General features: G+C 51.4%; 1 protein-coding gene across 3 annotated transcripts in view; it reads right to left on the reverse strand.

The window, feature by feature from the left end:
- Positions 1-5,349: 5,349 nt before the first annotated feature.
- The window catches only part of AGAP1 (ArfGAP with GTPase domain, ankyrin repeat and PH domain 1), a 520,729-nt gene continuing 510,355 nt past the window's right edge, over positions 5,350-15,723 (reverse strand). For 2 of the 3 annotated variants that reach the window (XM_069466874.1, XM_069466774.1), the window contains 2 exons: positions 10,661-10,916; positions 5,350-9,299 (listed from right to left, as the gene is read on the reverse strand). In XM_069466874.1, coding sequence (XP_069322975.1) covers positions 9,096-9,299; positions 10,661-10,916 — 460 coding nt within the window. In that variant the 3' untranslated portion in view covers positions 5,350-9,095. The remainder of the gene's footprint in view (positions 9,300-10,660; positions 10,917-15,723) is intronic. The other variant, XM_069466883.1, reaches the window with a different exon arrangement.

The following is a 15,723-nucleotide window of genomic DNA, read 5'->3' on the forward strand; positions in this document are numbered from 1 at the left end:
GTGCGGTCTGGGTGCTGGACTCCGAAGCAGAGGGAAGATTTTCAGAGGCTTTGTACACAACCTCCCGTGGCTTTGCAGAAATGCTGCTTTACTGTGTCCAGCCTGGCCAGGCCACGGTTCCACAGCGGCCTGGCCACCACTGTGTCCGGTCACGGTAAGAACCTTGGCTATGAAATCTTAAGTATTCAGTTGGGCTTTAGTGCCAGCCTGAGAGAGCTTCCGGCTCAAGCACCTTGCATGGGAAGGTGAGTCAGTTCCCCACCCATCTCTTGGGAGGGTGACAGACACAATGAGCTTGACTCTGAGCACTGCAGGGAAGGTGGGGACAAGGCCACGGCAGGGCAGCCAAGGTCAGATGGGGAGCCGGGGGCAGCCTGCCCACCCGAGTCCCTCTTGGAGAGGGAGCACTCGGTGGGTGTGTCCACCAGAGTGTGCGTGGCATGCTGAGGAACCAAAAAGGTGGACAGGCAGACACCACGGACTGCCTGCTCCATGCCCGTGAGCCCCACCCCACCTGACACCCACGTTTGCAGCCTCCTTTGCAGCCCGGAGTGACCCCAGCCAGGTCTGACCAGTACACGACATGACGGGGCTTTGGGGAAGGCCGATTCAGAGGGGCCCACTGGGCAGCCTCTTCCACCTGGAAGGCAGGTGCTGGAGGTGCAACCGCCCTCTCGTGGGTGTCTGGAGGTGGCCAGCGCCAGGAACCACGGCTGACCAGAGGCTGAGGAGGCTGTGCCGGGGGCATTCTGCAACTGCCTACACCAGCCCCCGCCCAGGCTCCTTTCTCCAGGATTTTTTGTGAGGAAAAATAATCCCTTAATTAAGGCACTGTTTTGTAAACGTGTTACCAAATATGGTAGTTAGGCAATGTGCATTTAAATGGCACTGGCTCTTCCTAAAAGCACGGTTCTTTGTCCTTTTCTTGGCTACTTCCTAGAAGACAAGTCACCTTTGTAGAACCCTGCATTTGGCAGCTGGGTGTGACTCTGAGTGTGGCACCACATGCTGTGTTGGGACAGCCCCCAAGGCACTGGTGGCTTCCCACACCACGGGAAGGTTTCAAGAGAAAATGTCAGTATGAACATGTCATCAGATCACGTGGCTCTGTATTTACCGACACGGAAGAGTAGGGGAGAGGCCGCCCTGTGTCTGCGGAGAGAGGCGTCCGAAAGGCATTCGCCACATCGCTGGCTACAGTCAGGCCTGGGTGGTGGCATTTAGTTGAGTTTTGCCTTCTTTATACTTTTCTGATTTGGAGAGAGTAAAGACATACTGTATTTCACATGTAAAAATTGCAATCATATTGATAATGCTAATAGTATTAATAATAGAGTCCTGGAGTGGTTTTGTTCCTGGCCACCTGCCACACCTGGGGCCGTGCGGACAGTGCGAAGACACGCGGGTGCATCTGGACCGTCTGGGCTGGTGGGCCCCTGGCTGGGGAAAGAACGGCCCTTGGAGGTTCTGTCCTTGTGAGTGAAGAAGGCAGAAGATGAGCTCCTCGCCAGCTCCCCATCCTGAGACCGCAGCGGCCCGGCCCCTTCCCTCGGCCAGGCCTGGGCCCGGGATCCTCCTCCCTTTTCTCTGATTTACCTTGCCTGGGAATTGAAACCCAATTAGTTGTGACAAATGACCAACACCACCAGAAAAAAAAAAAAAAAAAACAACTCCACAACAGCGGTGTAGACATATTTTCATTTCTTTATTAGAAAGAGGCCTCTACACTATAGCCACCTCTCTCCGTTACTTTACACATTTTTCTTTTTCTTTTTCCCTTAGAATACTGTACAGCTGACACAAAAAAATCCCCAGGCAGGAAATACAAACTGGCATATTGAATCAAAACGAGATCATATGAAATAACAAGCAAAGTGAAATGTCTGTCAATGGTTTTAATTACAGTACAAACAATATAAATAAAGCATCATTGAGTCATTGTGAAACATAAAGTTGCTGAATGAGGTAATAGAAAAAAACCAAAACGAAAACCAAAAACCATCTCTGGATAAACCCCTGCGGATCCTCCGTCTTCTATACATCGCTATTTACAGAAACGGAAACCGCGCTGGCCGCGGCTCGCCTTCCCGGCCTCCCCTCCCCACCTAGAAATGTCTCAGCCGTCGCCTTTGACCTGTCCGGCTCCCCTTTGGGGAACACACCCCATGGCCAGCGGAGGCCCCAGTTCAGAGCTGGCAGGAGGGAGAGTGGCGTCTGGGGCCCGCGCGACCCTCCCCTCCCCAGGCCAAGCCTTCCGGCATCAGGAGCTCAGGGCTGGGAGGGACCTGCAATCTCAAGAATTTGATATAATTTAGCCGCCAAAATTTAGTTGAGAGGGAAAAACTGTGATGCTTTTCAAGTGTTTGAGAAGGACTTATTTCTGACATTACGGTGCGGTCTCTGTCCCCCTTCTTAACGCCACGAAGCAGTTTCTCGAAGCTCCTTTCGCCTGTCCGCCTCGCAACAGCCCTGACCCCACTCAGGTCGCTTGTGTACCGTCAACCCAGCCGTGGTGGGAGAACTGTGGGGACCCCTGGGGGAAGGGGGGCAGGGGGTACCCTATGTGGGAGCCAACCCCCCAGGCTGGCCTCGGCTTACCACACCCTTGGGCCCTTCTTTGTCCCCGGCCCTGAAAAACCCAGGCAGGATTATGTCTTCGCCGTCCCAGGAGAGCTGGGCACAGTGCCACGGCTGGGCCGCCCTGCTGGCGTCTCTGCCCCAGGCCTCTCAAGAGTCTACCTGCCACGCCCTTCCTCAAGCCCCGACAGCGCCTTCCGTGCTAATGACCATCCACTGCCTAAGTCAGCTCCTGGCTCCCGGGGTCTGCTTTTCACAAGCGTTCTCGAATCTGCACAGACATTAGCTTTCCCGGCCAGTGTGGACACCACCCAGCCCCAGGGAGCAGGGGACTTGATCTGATTTAGGGGAAGCTGTTCCCCCAGCAGCTGGTGTGTTAAGGGGTTTGTTTGTCCAGAAGATTCCCCAACACCCTCATACCTTGTCTGATTCCTTTCTCATACCTGCATCGCAGACAGAGGCCCTGCACTTCCACACGCTGAATTCTGGGTGGGTCCTAACCAGGCAAGTGTGTATTGACCCTCAGGGGTCCTCCTCTACGGATGCCCGTGCCAGGCCAAAATAAAAAAGGAGCCCCGAGCTGACCTCTCTGACGCTCACGAAGGCATCGTGCCTTGGCCACGTCCAGTGGCTGCCCCGCACTGGGCACCGGGGCTGCACGCCAGAGCCCTGGAGCCTTCGGAGGTCTTTGCAGCCACCCCTGAATGGACCCGCTCACCTCCAGGCCCTGCGGCCCCGGAGGGAGGGCCTCGCACAAGAAGAGCTCTACCAAGCAGGTGCAGCCCCACAAAATGATTTTGCATCATTTTATAGCCAAATCAGCACCTCGTAGTGCAAGGCGATAAGGATAGGTTTTCAAGTTTATGTTTGCTGGACCGCTGCTTCGGGGCGGGTGTTTATTACACTGGTGAAACTTAAATACTTCTAAAACCTGGCCTTTCAAAAAAGTCACAGAAAAAACACTTGGTGTTACAGAATCCCTTTCCAGAATCATCTAGTGACGGAATGTCCTCTAATTTCAACTATGACATACGATGCAAACCCATGTTTGAAAAGCAGCAGACATACGAGTTAAACAGGGGATCCATTCACATTTAAAAAATAAATCCATGTAAGGACAGTATTTCTTCTCTAAGGAGAAAAAATATTTTTGTTTGGAAACACTAATGTCTAAATTGCTAAATGTTAGTTTCTTTCTCCAGAAGTGAGAGATGAGGAGTCTGACATGGGGACTCACTATTTTTCCAATCAAAGATGTCATAGCATCTTGGGGGCCAGAGGTGACTTCCTGGCAGTGGTGGAAATAAAAGTCTATTTCTTAGTAACCCGTCTACTCCAAGTAGATGTACTTGCTCCCCTTCTCTCTTCTGCATAACTGGAAGGAATCTGACATTTTGGCTGAAAGGCAATCTAATTTAGATGCTTGAATGACAAAGGCCATCGTCTGGGGTACAGAGCCAGGCAGGGGCAGATGGGGCCTGGACGGGATCGGTGGGCACACAGTGGGTGTGCTGGCCGGGCCTGGCTGGGGTGGGGGCCACGTTAGAGACGCATGCACCCAGGACTTCCCGAAGAAAGCCACTCAGGAATCCAAAAAAGGACATGGAAAATGAAAGCTGCAAGTCTGGATGCCAAACGCCCTTGTGTAGCTTTTTGGTGAAGGATGAGGGTGAAAATCATTCGAGACGTGACTTCACAACACGTGAAACCCAAGTTGGAAGAGGCAGCTGGAAATAAATTATATTTCCTTTGAAGGAAAGATGTGTGTCTCCAGCACTTTTCTGTCTGAATTCCTTCCTGACTGCTTTTCAATTTGTTTGCTTGAAGGCCATAAATACAACCCCGGGGAGTTCTAGAACAGTCTCAGCGACCTTGTGGGGGGCGGGTGGAGAAAAGGAGCGGATGGGCGGGGGAGGGGAGCAGCCCTGCAGGAGGCGTGTGAGTGGCTTTCCAGGTATCTGTGCCTCCCGTGCACTTGTTAGACCTGATCGTTCTCCCTGTTGCCAGGTTGCTGCGGGTTCTCCCCTTTCCTTTCCAGAATGTCCCAGATGCAGGGTTGGCACAGTGGGTGCCACAGGGAACCCTGGCACCTACGGGCACAGCTCACTCTCGGGGGAAGATGAGTTCCCCTAGTTCAGGCGTGTGCGGCGCTGGACGGCAGGGCAGGAGCCCAGCAGGGACGATGGCTCCAGCGAGGACACTTGCTGTCCAGTTGCACAAGCTCAGGGAGCTGGGGAGAGAGGCAGGAGAGCCTAAAGCCACATTTGGCCACCCAGGGTGCTCTCCAGCAAGATCTGATCTCAAAAAGGAGGAGAAAAAGCACACGGAGGTGAGGCCCAATACATGCATGTGTCGTGGCGGCCCACAGTGATGGGAGGGAGGGAGGCTTGGCCAAGCCAACACCGCCACAGGTGCAGGAGAGAGGCAGGGTCATCCTGGGCTCAAGCAACAGCACCGGCACGAGGGCAGAATGCAGCCCCTTCTTGCCTCTGGAAAACCACACTCAGACTAAAGGAAGGGAGGACACGCGTGAGATGCAAGGGCCGACGAGACGGTACGTGAGCAGGTTTGAGAGCGGCTCTCAGGGAGCAGGGCCCCAGGGAGGCTCATCCTCCTCTGACGCTGTTCCCGGCACGCAGGGCCCGGGGAAGGGCAGCAGCGGCTCAGCAGAGAGAGGAGGCCACGGGCTAAAAAGGCGGGGAGGGCTGGCAAACGTGCCCGTCACTGCCTCCCCAGGAGCATCTTCCTGAGCACCTGTCCCTGGCCCGGCGTTAATCACACTGGTCCCAAACCTCCCTGTACCCTGCAAGCTTCGCACATGAGGAAAGGAAGAGTCTGAGGAGCCGGATGCTCACCCGAGGGTGCACCAGCACCCTGTGGTGGAGGGCAGAGCCAGGTGCACTCAGGTCTGCTAGGCCCCAGTGCTCTTTCTCACTGGGTCCTGTTTCTCCCTAATGAAGTTAGTGACAGCTCCTATGCAGACACAGGAAATGACCCCAAATGTGCACAGATGTCACAAAACTGGGAAGGCTGATATCTACACTGGAGGGCAGAGGCTGGATCGAAACAGACCTCATTAGGCTGGGAAAAATCTCAGAAGAGCGAGCTTCAATGTAAGACGCTGTGCTGAAAAGCCACAGCCCGGAACTGGCTGGCAGACCAGCAGCCCTGCGGAGGACAATTCAGTACGATCACACTCTCTCGGTGTCTCATAACCCTGTGACCAACAAGTGCCCACTGCCTTCTCCTATATTTCTGGGGTGCATACACATGGTGAGTGCTTCTTGGGAGATATGACACTGCATCTGGTTTCAGGACCAATGACCCATGAACTTGTCACTCACAAACCTTCAGCTGCTCATTTCCTGGGACGACCAAGAGCGACCAGGGCTCAGGGTGGCGTGTTGGGCTCAGCAGACCACCCACCCTCTCCAGTGCTTGAGGTCTGCTCCAGCGGGGTCAGGACCACAGTGTCCTTTCCCTGCAGGGTTTTCTCGGCCACTAGCGAAATCCAGCTAGCTCTGCGACACACTTCCCACTTTAGTAACCATGACGCCTGACGTGGGGCTGGGGGGTGTCCAGACCACCCACGTGGTTATCGGGTGTGCACAGCCCGCTCCTGTGCTACCCCCGCTGGCTGGATTCTGAACAGAAAAGGGGTACGTGGATTCTGCAGTGGTGACTTCTCCTGTCGTCATCATTTCATAGAACAAAGAACAATGAAACTCAACCCGCTTCCCAAACTGGTTCTCTCTGACACTGCTCTTGGGCCTTGCTTCTCCCAGCCTTGGCGCTAGTTAGCTTGAAAATGGGAATGAGAGCCTCGTCAGCAAAGAAAGGATTTCTGGTTTGACGCAGAAATATGAACAGAGTAGCCACCAGTATTATTTGAAAAAAAAAACCCTTGAAACCCCACTACCACCTCTCCTGCTACTGCCAAAACTTGGGCTCAAGAAAGTGGGGTCTGTCTTGGAGCAAATCAACGTGGCTGAAAATGGCAGGGGAGTGGCTGTGTTTTCTAAGGAGTCAAGGACATCCCCATGCTGGAGGCAGGGAAGGGGAAAAACCAATCTAGCATTCAGGTTGTAGAAGGCGAACTGAAACAAGAAGTCATTTGGGAAAATATTATATTATAAACACATAGAATAATATGTACACACTCATATACATCCCAAAGAGAAGCCTTACAAGGAATTCCGTTTCTTTTCAAAAGAAGGCTTCACTATGATAAAGCATTCCTATAGTGGGAATTAACTACAGTGAAATAATTTAAGAATTTCATTTATACTCTATCTGTGTTCACTACAGAAAGTCTACGGTAAAGGCTGCATGGAGCTGAATGTGTTTAGCTGGATGAGAACACTAATGCGCTCTTCAAAAATAGGCAGTGACTTTATTTTTCTCTATTCACATTGAAAATAACTACACAGGGATGAAACGCAGAATTAAAACTCGAATGGATGGGCTACGGGACTATCGTCACGGTTCTCAGACTTGTGGCTTCTGCACTCGTATTTTTGGGATCTGGTGACTTCCACTGAGCTTAATTCAGATCAGAAATTTCCATGAAACACTTACCCACATATAAAGTCTGTGTAAAGCTTTATTTCTTTCCCCACCTACTTTGATTATTTTTTTAAAAAGTGAAAAGAAGAGGAAAAACTCTTACAAAATATAAGGTTTAATATACGAGAGCAAGGAACTTCCCGGTGGCTGCCTTGCAATGTGCCTTTGTGTTTCTGTGCTATGTCAGGCGGGCGTCCTCGTCTTCCATCACGACAACCCTTCCTCCCCATCACACTGCCAGGGACAAAGCTGCCCCCTGTTCTTTTGAACCTCAGGGATGCCATGATTTGGTTTATTGCGTTTGACCGCCACAGTGAAGGTGGCTGATGACACCACGACACCGGCACATCAGGTGAGGTGCCAGCCCGCGGGGCCTGGCTGCTAAGTCCAGGTGGTGTAGGATCTCGGGAGCCAGCGGGTGACTCAGAACCATCAGCAGCTGCCTCTGTAAAGCACCCCGGTCCGGCCCCATCTTGCCAGAGCCCCTGGGTCTCGGTTAGCAAAAGTAGTGTCCGAATTAAATCATGCTTTCAATCACGAGAAGTCACATGCCTCTTTTTCCCTTTCCAATATGCGCCAGGGTCCTTTTTTTCCCTTCTCAATTTTAATAAGCAAATTGTACCACCATCTTATTCTGATATGTTCCTTTTTAAAAGCTGTATATCACGTTAATGGAAGTGTTTACTGCTGGGAATATTTTCCATGTACAACGATCTGTAACCCTCTTATCTCAACTAGTTGCACATTATTAGTTCACATCCAGTTCAATTTATAAATTAACAGAGGTGCCATTTGTCTGTACAAAAATCAATGCATATTTATGAACTTCTTTTATTCAAATAGATTTTCACACATCTTATCTAAAGACACAATACAGAAGCCTGTGTGACTCGGGCAACGTGGCCCAGGAGTGGCTGAGACCCAACACATCCACCTTGGCAAAAGGACATAAAATATCTCTTATGTTCGGAAAAAATAGCCTTTTATGTATTTACTCGGTTTACCAAATGTACTCAAAATGCTATTATTAGCTGAATTTGTGATTTCCTTTTCAATTTCTGAGTTATTCTTATTTATTTTTTCCATTTTGTTTTTGCACCAAGGAGACTGCAGTCAAATAATACTCAGCAACTGATTTCCTCTCTTTGGACTGAAAAATTAAACAGATACTAAATTATGACAGTGAATTTAGAAAGGAGGGCTCCAAGGGCTTGAAAGAACATGTCTGGGATAATATGATGCTTCTAAGAGTATTGCAATCACATCGTGGCAATCACCGGAGCGTGCCGCGTAACTACCTCCTCGGCTAATATGCTTTCTTCTCGGTGATGACTAATCATGTTCTATTAAACAGCGGTAATGCTGGAAGAACTCAACTATACAAGTGTAATGAAGCCAGTATTCTCCCTGGACAGATTAGCTACAACTGATTTGACACATACCATCATAGGGGCTTCAAACCTGACAAACTCTGTGCTTGCCTCTGATTTATGCCGTCAAGCTCCTCGGAGAAGAGATGAAATCCAAGTGTTCCGTTTGGTAGAGGTGAAATGTACTGATGTGCTTAACTGCCAGTTAAGGAAAGTTGCCCCTTCTCCTTGTTCCTCACCTCCCCTCCCCCTCGAGTCCCCGTCCCTTGTGCCACCAGGACAAGGGTCCCGCACCGTGTGCTATCATCAAAGAACCAAGGCCCCGTCGGTCTCTCCTGCTTGTTGTTTAGGGGAGTTTATGAAAAGGAATCGATTCTGCAGCCTCCTGGCCTCCTCTTCGCCCTTTGAGGATGTCCAGGTTTTGTGATTTCGTTTTGGGTGAGAGTGGGCGGGTGGGAGGGAGGTGACCACCGGGAACAGTGAGGGGACGCGACGGGACTCACGTGCTGCGACTTCACGTGCTCGGCGGCGAGGCTGCAGCGTCCCAGGCGTGGTGGGGCGGTGGGTGGGCACGGCTGCTCCTCAGATGATGGTGGGCACCCTCCCGCTGCTGTTGTTCCGGTTATTGTTCTTCCGGGACAGGTTGGGGGTGGCCATGAGCACGAAGCGCTCGTCGGGGCAGCCGTACTGCAGCAGGACGTCGATGCACTCCTGGCTGGAGGCCTGCCGGGCGTAGGCCAGCGCCGTGTTCCCGTGGGCGTCGCGGGCCATGACGTCCACCCCGTACTGCGGAGGCAACAGAGCCCACGTTAGCATCAAGGGGTCTGACGGAGGGAGGGGCAGGGAGCTTCCTCTGGGCCCCCACACCTGGTGGCCTGTGGTCCACAGGGACTGCCTGGGGCCGGCTACTGTAGGACCGGGCGGGGACCCAGGACCATCCAGAGCTGGAGGCACAGCCCGGCCCCCAGCCAGGGCATTCTCTTAAGGAAGAATGTGCTTTTCTCAACTGAAAGCCCCTCCTTTGTGCAATACCAACGAATCAAGGATAACTTTAGTTTTGCTATTTCTATTTTGACTTTCCAATTGTAAAAAGAAAAAAAAAAATCACTTTTTTGATCTCAGAGACAATTCATTTTTTTTGTAGAAAGTACATAAGTAATGCATAAAAGCACAAGAGGGAAAAATCACCTATAATGTTGCCATTCAGAGATAACCTTTGTTAATATTTTAGTGTGTTTTCTTTTAATGGGTTTTCTCTGAATCTAAATGTATGTGTGCACAATTGAGATAAAACTATACAAGTCATTGTAACCTTTCCTTTTTTCCACCGAACACTGTGCTGCGATCATTTTCTTACATCATTAAAAATGACTCAAAAGCGTGACACATAATAGCTATATAGTATCCCACCACACGAACATGATTCAGTCACCCTGTCCTCAAATGCTGCACATTTTGTCCAAAAATTGTCATTGGTAGAAATAGTGCCCTGATATATATGTTCACATCAAATCTTTCTCAGGATCTCTGATTATCAGAGAGATGATTAGAAGGAGGAAACACGCAGTTAAAGTACACAATGTTTCCAAGTTTCTTGCTCATGGAACAGGGTGGACTCCCCTCCGTCTCCGCCCGCTCTCACCGTAGGGGAGTCTGAGTGCACGCTCTACAGCCCCAGCCGTCAAAGGAACTCTCCGCCAACGTGATAAGGAAGGACGGCCAGCGCTTTGTCCCGGGCAGAACTGTGCCGCTGCCATTCACATGTGAAGCCTCACACCCAGCCCTTTAGAACACAATTGTGTTTGGCGATGGGGCCTTTAGGGCGGTAGGTAAGGTCACATGAGGCCTGGATCCTACAGGGCTAGCGTCCATGTAAGAAGAGCAAGAGACATGGGAGTGAGTGCAGGGCAAGGGCGGGAAAGGCTGTGTGAGGACACAGGGCCAGGTGCCACCTCCAAGACACCAACCCTACTGGCACCTCGACCTCGAGCTTCCAGCCTCCAGAACTGTGAGAAGATAAACGTCTGTTGTTTAAGCCACCTGGTCTATGGCATTTTGCTATGGCAGTCCTAGCAAACGGAACGCAGTTGTTATTTAATCTGTGCTACATCACGTGCATTACTAGTGCGCCAACGTGGGCCACGTACCCAGATCAGGAGCTGCGCCAGGACCACGTTCCCCTTGCGGCAGGCCAGGTGCAGCGCTGTGCGGCCGTCTCCCTCCCCGCAGGTCTCGTTCACCTCGTCCCGGGAGCCGTGCGCCAGCAGCAGGATGACCGTCCGCAGGTCCTCGTCGGCAGTGGCTCGCAGCAGGTGCTGGCCCAGGGACAGCTCTGTGCATGGCAGTGGGGCCAGGAAGAGCTTCTGCTCGTACTTGGCCCGGATCCACCGCTCCTTCTCTTCCCTGCAAGAGCCACCAGACAGGTGCGGTCACAATTGGCAGGACAACCCGGGCCACAGCCCCTGCCTGCGTGGGCAGGAGGCACTCAGAGGGAGCATGTAACTGGAGACAAGTGTCTTCACTGGCACAAGGGAGCCCCTACGGACACGGCTAATCCATGCTCACAATTGGCGTCCTCACCGCCTCGCCAGCACCACCTGGGAACTTACCAGAAATGCAGATTCTCCACTGGCCCCCGACCTTCCCCACCCCCCAGCAAAATCAGAACCTCAGTGGGTGTTTTAAAAAGCCCTTCAGGCTGGAGCGGTGGCTCACGCCTGTAATTCTAACACTCTGGGAGGGTTGCTTGAGCTCAGGAGTTCAAGACCAGCTTGAGCAAGAGCGGGACCCCATCTCTCCTAAAAATAGAAAAATTAGCTGGGTGTGGTGGCACATGCCTGTCATTCCAGCTACTCAGGAGGCTGAGGCAGGAGGATTGCTTGAGCCCAGGAGTTTGAGGTTGCAGTGAGCTATGATGATGCCACTGAACTCTACCCGGGGCAACAGAGCAAGATTCTGTCAAAAAAAAAAAAAAAAAAAAACCCTGCAGAGGCTGCTGATACCCAAGGTAGGAGAACCGCTGATCTAAGGGTCACAGCCTCAGAGCTCTCGATTTCTTTTGCCTTCAGTGCAGAAGCTGTGGCCTTGGGTCAGTGGCTCTCACACCTGGTGATGCATCGGAGAGGCTGGGTGCAAGGTCAGTCTCTGTAGGCCAAGAGCTCAGTTCTACTGTAACCAAGAAAAATTGTGAGTCAGGATTAAAGGACACTTGGCTAGAGTCTAGAGGCAGGACAGTTGGAGCGCTCCCCCCACCTGGGGGTAACGTGTGCTCTTAGCTCTTAGCTCCTCCGCCTGGGATGGGAGGCTGTGCGATCTCCCCAGGGTCTCCAAACACTTTCAGTAGAAGAAAACATGGCCAGAGACCCATCCTGGAAAAGGCGGAGACTCCAACGGGGAGGTTTAGAAAAGAGACACAAGCTAAGCTCAGTCACTGTGTGCACTTCTGCAATCCCTCAAGATACCTGGGAAAGGCTTAAGCGCAGGTGGCAGGATGTCAGGAAGCCCTCGAATGACAAAGAACAGCCAGGTTTTCTGAGGGAAATTGTTCCAGGGGTAGGAAACAAGGCAGGTGGCCCCCCCCCCCCCCCCCCCCGCCCCAGGCCAGGGCTGAGCAGGGGCACAGAGGAGATGATAAGGCTGGGGACAGGGTGGCGGGGGCAGGGGTATGGGCAGCAGAGATGATGGCAGACGCCCCCTTCCCCCGCATGGCCCAGCCGGGACTGAGCATGCACAGGTCGGTGGGTGGGATAACCGCTCCGTCCCCGGGGGTCTAAAGAGGACGGGACCCTGCATATGGCATCTGGAGGGAGGGCGGAGGAGAAAGGGGGGCCAGGATGGGATGAGAAACTCAAGAAAGAGAGGACGAGAAACCGACAGCAAGGCGTGTTTCCGCTGACCCGGAGCAGGGACCCCGGGCAAGCTGCTCTAGGCTCTGGGGCTGCTCGTGATGGCTTTTGGTGCTAGTTTCTCAAAAAAGGATGTGAGAGGTACTGAAAGCTCAGCAGTCCCCAAGACTCTTGCTAGGAAAAAGGGGGTGCGGCGTGCAAGAAATTTAAAAAGAACATGAGATTTTACAAGTAGCTCTTGAAATTTTGCAAGTGGCCAGGGAGCAGAGCTGGCAGGGTGTGCTCCTTGGCCGGGCAGATGCTTTCTGATGAGGATGATGAAGAAAAGAGAGAAAAGCCCGCCATGCGAGAAGGGGCTGTGATTACCCACAGAGACCGAAATAATACACTGATTCTCAATTGCCCTCTCCTAAAATCCAGAATTTTCTCCAGGGGAATAATCAGGGTACACAGCTACAAACGGCATAGAGAGATCACTTAGGGCTTCCACAAAAGTCTAGAAAGAAAACTCATTACCCCTGACATTTTTTTTTTTAAATTACTTTGTATGTATTAATCTTGTTAGCTATGTTTTTTTTGTTTTGTTTTGTTTTTCAGCTCATTATGGGGGTACAAAAGTTCAGGTTATATATATTGCCCATGCCTCCCCATCCCCCCGAGTCTGAGATGTGCACCCCTGACATTTTTGCTTCCGAAGCACAGAGGAAGAGCGTTGTGTACACCTTTTACCAGTGTTTACACTGCTCCTGGTGATCTAGTGTCGGGTTAGCCCTAATCTGTTTTTAAATACTTAGGCAAACAAATTCTTCCAGGAGTAAATCTGCATTAGTTTTGCTTCACTTCCTGGTACAGGAGCGTGACCCCAGAGTGACCCTTGACTCTTTTCATTCGGAGATTTCCAGGACAAACACGGGGCTACAGCTGAGAGCTGACACCAGGGCACCCACAAATGCAGCCTGGGTGCAGCCCTCGCACCCCCTCCGGCAAAAACACGTGCACCGAAGTGCTGGCGATGCCTGAGAAATGCCAGTGAAGGAGAAAGACCAAAAAAACCCAAAAAACCAAAAAGTGGTTTTGATGATATTTTTAAAACCTTATCTAAAATGTATTAGATGTTTGTTAATGCATCCCATAAATCACAGGAGAGAAAGAGCAAAACATGAATTAAATGAAAAGGGATGGTAGTGAAGGGTATGTCCAGATTTTCAAGTTCCGATTAGCTAACTCTCATTTTTTGGTAGGCATTAAAATCACAACTGTTTTATTCTGCTCCGATTGATTTTAATAGTCATTGCTAAATCATCCACGGTTAAACCCGAGAATTTACATAGTAACTACAGTCCTAACTGCAATTATTCAATTTTCTTTTTATTATTCAAATACTCCGGCCAAAGAATGAGTAGGAACCCACAGCTCTTGCACCCTTTGCTGTCACCCGCGTGTGCTCCGGGGACCCTGTCCGGGTCTGGTCACCCAGGGGCAAACTCATCTGAAGGGACTGAAACCAACACATGTCTGAATGGGCTGTTCTCTGCGTTCAGAAATCAGTGCTGTTTACAGTACATAATAAAGCTGGGTCCAGGATTTGTGGAGCTGAAAATGTATACTATTTTGGGAGCATTCTTTATGAGGAAAATTCAAGTATTATGTACATGAAATTAAAAAGAGGGCCTGGGAGAAGGTGGGACAACAGGAGGGGCCCAGGCCTGGGCTTCCTTAGCCTCGTGGCTCCAGGTAAGAGAAGGAACAGAGTGTTCACAAGGGTTTGAAAACCCAAGTCTAGCAACTCAGATACAGGAATGGGCTTGACATTGGTACCTGTTACCCGGGAATTCTGCGGGGATAGGAGACAAGGGCCAAGTCCCTGGGCAGGCTTCTTGGTAGGGCCTCCCGGGCCCCACATCCACATGACCCCTCACGTTTCCCCAGGGGGCCCCCAGGTCTGTTCCTGTGGCTTTTATTATCTGACAGAGCCATGGCTGTTCACCCAAACTTTGTGTGCTACTTAAGAACAGAAGCTCTCAATGCTGACTTCTGGGTCCTTTGAGACAGCAATATTTCAGTGTGTTTTCAGACACTAGGACGTGGCCAGAAAGCTCCGGGCGGCCCCTGGGCTTCATGTCTGTGTCAGAAGTGACCCTTCTTCGCAGCTGAAATCCAACTAGTATGGAAACAGGACTCAGACATGGGCACTGGGGTTTTGGGGTGCTAATTCAGCCACCCCCATCCATGTTCAACCACTACCATGACCTAGAGCCCATCCCCTGTGGCCGGTGCCCACCCTGACCAATGGGGTGGCGCAGGTTAGCTCTGTGCATTTTCTGCAGGGGCCAGAGGGAGGGAAAATAATCTCTCCCACGGATGCTGGGCTAAAGGCTGCAGTGTTCAGCGTTAGAGAGATTGGGGTTTATGTGTTTGCTTTTTCCTCCTTGGTGGTGGACTTTCACTGTTTTTTTTTTTTTTTTTTTTTTTTGAGACAGGGTCTCGCTCTAAACCCAGGCTGGAGAGCAGTGGTGCAATCATAGCTCATGGCAGCCTCGAATTGCCAAGCAAGCCTCCCATTTCAGCCTCCCAAGTAGCTGGGACTACCAGTGTGTGCCACCACACACAGCTGGCTTCACCTTTCTAATAACTTCTTGGACCTCTCTTCTCCTCATCTGTAAAATGGGTACAGCAACATCCACAGCAGCCAGGGCTGTTTTGGGATTTGAGACCATGCATTTGGATGATGGGCTGGCCACAGCAGTTCCTCTGTACATAGGAACTGTTGGTGTTATGACTGAAGAGAGTAACGTCTCTAATAATTCAACATCATTGTCATGTGTGTAACAGCCCACCAGGGGGTGGCATGTGTGCCGGAGGTGCTGGTGGCACCGGGCTGGGTGCCAAAACACCCACTGGGTGCTGGAGGTTTCCAAATCATGGCCGACTGGAGATAGGACCTTCGCAGGGCTCTGTGCTCAGCATGGCGAGGTGGGTCGCCCTTGGCCAGGGGCCTTGACAAGACCACTGGCCTCTTGTGTGCCCGGCTAAGGGTGCAGAGGACACCAAGACACTGCAGTAAATGGGGCATGTCTGGTTTAAATGACCCATGGCTGTCAGAGTTGCTGGTCCGGTCAGCTCCTGCCCTCAGCCTTGAGATGTCTGAAGGCTTCTTGCATGTTATGGACCAAATTGTGCCCCGCAAAATCCACATGTTGAGGCCCTAACCCCTAGTGAGGCTGGATGTAGAGATGGGGTCTCCAGGGAGGTAATTAAGGCTAAATGAGTCCATAAAGGGAGCCCCTAATTCAATCAGGGCAGGCGTCCATACAAGCAGAAGAGACACAGATCTCTATCTGCATGCACACGAGGACACGGCGAGA

Source organism: Eulemur rufifrons, chromosome 1 (assembly GCF_041146395.1).
Source record: "Eulemur rufifrons isolate Redbay chromosome 1, OSU_ERuf_1, whole genome shotgun sequence".
In the NCBI taxonomy this organism is placed as follows: domain Eukaryota; kingdom Metazoa; phylum Chordata; class Mammalia; order Primates; family Lemuridae; genus Eulemur; species Eulemur rufifrons.